This window comes from Grammomys surdaster, unplaced genomic scaffold (assembly GCF_004785775.1).
Source record: "Grammomys surdaster isolate TR1022 unplaced genomic scaffold, NIH_TR_1.0 122832, whole genome shotgun sequence".
Lineage (NCBI taxonomy): Eukaryota > Metazoa > Chordata > Mammalia > Rodentia > Muridae > Grammomys > Grammomys surdaster.
Genome location: NW_021618251.1, coordinates 1 through 4,273, shown reverse-complemented (window position 1 = coordinate 4,273; position 4,273 = coordinate 1). Strand labels below are relative to the sequence as shown.

At 44.3% G+C, this 4,273-nt stretch overlaps 1 protein-coding gene across 1 annotated transcript; it reads left to right on the top strand.

Moving 5' to 3' along the window:
* Positions 1-1,646: 1,646 nt before the first annotated feature.
* Positions 1,647-3,457, top strand: LOC114636180 (lysozyme C-1-like; the record flags this gene model as incomplete). The annotated part of the gene is made up of 2 exons (XM_028784420.1): positions 1,647-1,782; positions 3,293-3,457. Coding segments are annotated over exons 1-2 (301 nt in total), but the record flags the coding sequence as incomplete, so codon positions are not given.
* Between the last annotated feature and the right edge of the window lie 816 nt (positions 3,458-4,273).

Here is a 4,273-nt window from a genome sequence, read left to right as displayed (position 1 = left end):
AGAGCTGGCTCTGGAGTCATGGGTGTGGGTGAGCCAGCGCCATCCCTCAACATCTGTGCAGCGAGTTTGTTTGACATGGCCCTGCCCCTTGCCAGCTGCAGCCCTTGGGAGAGCATTTCAGAAACCTCACCTTTGCAGCACAGCAGAAACTAAGGCTCTTTGTTAGATGCCAGAAATAGCTTGTTCAAGAATTATGAACTACAGCAGGGTAACAAGTTGTTCATTGTAAAACTTAAGACATCTGTGGAACCCTCACAGGGTATGCACAGGGTGTGGCTTGAATGCTGTCACTCCCAGCAAAGGTGAAGGGCAGAAGGAGCGAGGAACAGAAAGGATTCCCACAGAATCTGCATCTTCTTTAGATTTAGCCAGCCTCATGGTGGTGGGCCAAGAGAAAATTACCAAGAAAGTGTTTCCCAAGAATGCAAGTATTTGTTATTGTTGGTGAGAACCCTGTGCTCATTCTGTCCCATTTGACAGTATAAAAAGCCCTTCTTTTAGAACTTATTGTGATCATTTGAACTGTGTGCATGTGTGGCTGTGTGCATGAGAGTTAGTGCCTACCGAGGCCAGAAGCACTGGACGACCCTGGAGCTGGAGACACAGGCAGCTTCCAGCTGGGAATCAAACTCAGGTCCTCTGGGAGAACAACAGCACGTGCTCCCAAGTTCTGAGCCATTTCTCTAGCCTCCAAAGTGCTCTTTCTCATTTACTAGAGTAGTTGGAGGCACTAGAATTACTACTGAACGTGGTGGAATCTTCTTTTTGTACTCAGTGCTGGAAACTAAAACATGGCGGTTGATATTTTTACTCAGCAATGCTATCACTAAAAATTTTTCCTGGAGAGATATGTACCTAAATGTGTAAGAGTAAAACAGTTATTGAGGGCTGGAGAGATACCTCAGACTTTAAGAGCAATGGCTGCTCTTCCAGTGATCCTGAGTTCGGTTCTGGACAACCACATCATGTTATGTGACACATCCTTGTCAGGAAGAGATCCATGTGGCAGGTCCATTTGGGAGAGACTTACTCACAAAATGATTTTAAAAAATCAGGGCAAATTCTTGGCTGCACACAGAATACTTTAATATGAAGGCATGTTGGTGAAAGTAGTTACTGGTTTTAACTGTAAATATGAGTTGTTTCTCTCATCTTTTAGTTGCTTAACTTCATAATAAAATGGAATGAAAACCCTCATTTAGAAACAGAAGTACTAGCCGGGCAGTGGTGGCGCACGCCTTTAATCCCAGCACTTGGGAGGCAGAGGCAGGTGGATTTCTGAGTTTGAGGCCAGCCTGGCCTACAGAGTGAGTTCCCGGACAGCTAGGGCTATACAGAGAAACCCTCTGTCAAAAACCAGAAAGAAAAAAAAAAACCCAAAGAAACAGAAGTACTCATTTATTTTTAATGCGCAATTTAAAATAAATACTCTGTGCTTCCTCCTGGGCCACCTGAACACCTCTCATAAAATATATGGGAAAGAAGGGCAAGTGATAAAGTCCATAGATGTGGAGGAACTTCTGGCTCTGCACACAGATCAAAAGTAGAAGGTCACCACCTGTTGGGAAAGGAGGAACTTGGAGGATGCTTAAATAGCAGGCATGCTTTCTCTAGTCAGCCAGCAGCTCATCCAGCTACCTGTTACCATGAAGGCTCTCCTGACTCTGGGGCTCCTCTTGCTTTCTCTCACGGTCGAGGCCAAGGTCTATGAACGCTGTGAGTTGGCCAAAATTCTGAAAAGAAATGGAATGGCTGGCTACCGTGGAGTCAGCCTGGCAGACTGTAAGTCTCTTCTTCCTGATGCCTCCAGCTAAGCTTTCAGAACAGGGACAAGGGAGCACTGAGGGACCAGAGAGGGAGCTGCAGCACACGATGTCATGTTTGCTCCCTGTGTGACTGAGTTCATTTGACTAAAGCATCAACTTGTATCCTTTGAATCAGAGATGCTGGGGTGAGCATTTGGAAGTGACATTGTGTGCCACTCTAAGGTGGTAGGACCTGAGGTGTTCTTGAACTGTCACTGGGTTTTTCAGTTGCTTCAGACTCAACAGCCCATGAGAAAGGAGGCTGAGAACAGGTGGGGGACTCAGTCATTCAGAACTTGGGACCTGAGATCCTGGAGTGACATGGTATTTGTCTTCACTTCTCTTACCGTGCTGTGCACCTTTTGAGATAACTTAAAAATATTTTTTTGACCTTTCTACACAGGGCAGAGGGATCCTCTTTGCCCCCTGTTGCTGTTTAAATGAGGTCCTCGGAAACTGAGTATAAAAACACCTTGGGGTAGCCCTTAGTTGTCCACAACAGAAGATCTGGATGAGGCACAGTTCCTTATGGCTTACATCATCTAGGTTGTCACAATCACATTTGAGTCAAGGGGCTACTGCTCAACAGAGAGATGTCTGTGTGGGTGGATGGATGGATGAAATTGCAAAACAGCCTTTTCTGTTCTGATGCTCTTGCTCTCAGTATTTTCATTAGACATTTGTGATGGTGCACACTCCTGGATTCCAAGCAATGGGATTCTGAGGCAGGAGATTGCAAGCTCAGTGCCAACGATGGACACTTGGTGACACAGAGTAGAAAGAATTCTAATGTAACATGCAAATTCACATTGATTATAAGAGTGATCTCTCTGAGAAAACACTTATTTTTCTAATATTAATACTTCTAGCAGGATATGCATTTCATATTAATTAATTAAATGTTCATAACTGCTATTTCGATGTCGGTTTTAAGCAGGGTTATCTTGAAGGATAAGACGGTGTATGTGGTCGGTAAAAGCATTGGAAGAAATAGTTATTTTACTTGGAAGGTGACATGGTTTCAGTATATTGCATTAGCTGGCACTGAACTTGCTATTCAGACCAGACTGGTCTCAAACTCACACAGATTTACCAGCCTCTGGCTACTGAATGCTGGGAATAAAATTGAACACCACTGTGACAAGTTTATGTTTTAAAAGTCAATTCACCTGGTTATTGTTACTACAAATTGATTTGTCTTCAAAGGGGTAATGTTTGGGGCACTTGAAAATTACTTGCTGACTTGGCACAGAAGTTCTACCTACTAAAAGTGCAGAGGCAGGAGGATCACTTGAGACCAGAGACTACCCTTGGCAACACTGCCACGCCCAGGCTGAACTAGTGGTAGCATATTATATAATTTAACCACATGATTGAACTTCTAGTCCATCAATTCTAAAGTAGAGCCAGCTCAAAGGCTGATTTCTGTATCAAGTATAGATCCATTGCTGTTGATGCTTACTGAAATCTTTTGTTTCTCTTTTCAGGGTTGTGTTTAGCTCAGCATGAGAGCAATTATAACACACGAGCTACAAACTACAACCCTGGAAGCAGAAGCACAGACTATGGGATATTTCAGATCAATAGCCGATACTGGTGTAATGATGGCAAAACCCCAAGAGCGGTCAATGCCTGTGGGATACCCTGCAGCGGTAAGTCAAGCCGGGTTAGCAGTGACAGCGAACAACCATTCTGCTCTTACTGCAAGAGCAGAGATTCTGTGCAGGAGCCATAACACTGGAGGAAGCATCAGGAACCTGGGGAGACTGCCTTTACTGTTAGGAAGCCATTGTTAACTCCATGAAAATTAGCCAAGTAAGGCATTAATGAGGCTTATGGTGTAGTTTGGTGATAGAATGCCCTGACTACAAAGCAGAGATCCCTTGTTACCACCCCTAAAATCAATGTATGAGTAAATGATATGAAATAAATAGAGGCTGGACAGATAGTTCTGATGGAAGAGTCATCACAGTGTGACCCCCAGCAGCCACAAAAAAGCTGAGTTTGGTGACATGCAATTGTAGCCCCAGAAGCAGGGAGTCTAACACAGGCAGATGCATGGGGCTCACTGGCCAACCAGCACAGCCTGCTCTGAAAGGCAGTTCCCAATGGCAGACCCTGCCTCAAATACCCTGGGGACCGCTCCTGGAGCAGCCCTCTGACAGTGGCCTATATTAATTCCTGCTTTATCAAATTTCATTGTTAACTTTTCCACGATAGACTTTGGGACATTCTTTGTAACCTGCTTAGTCTGACTTTAAGAGTGTTCTGTGTGCTCACCGATGGTCACTGGAAAGTGATAGAAAACACCAGCAGAGGAGTGTCACTCCATCTTGAGCACTCAGAGGATAGACTTAACTGGAAACCTTTGGAAAAAGCTCCTGTAGAACGTGAATCTACTGTCCATACATGTAAACTTACATGATACACATGTGTGCTCACATAAAGTCATGTAAAGATTTTACAGT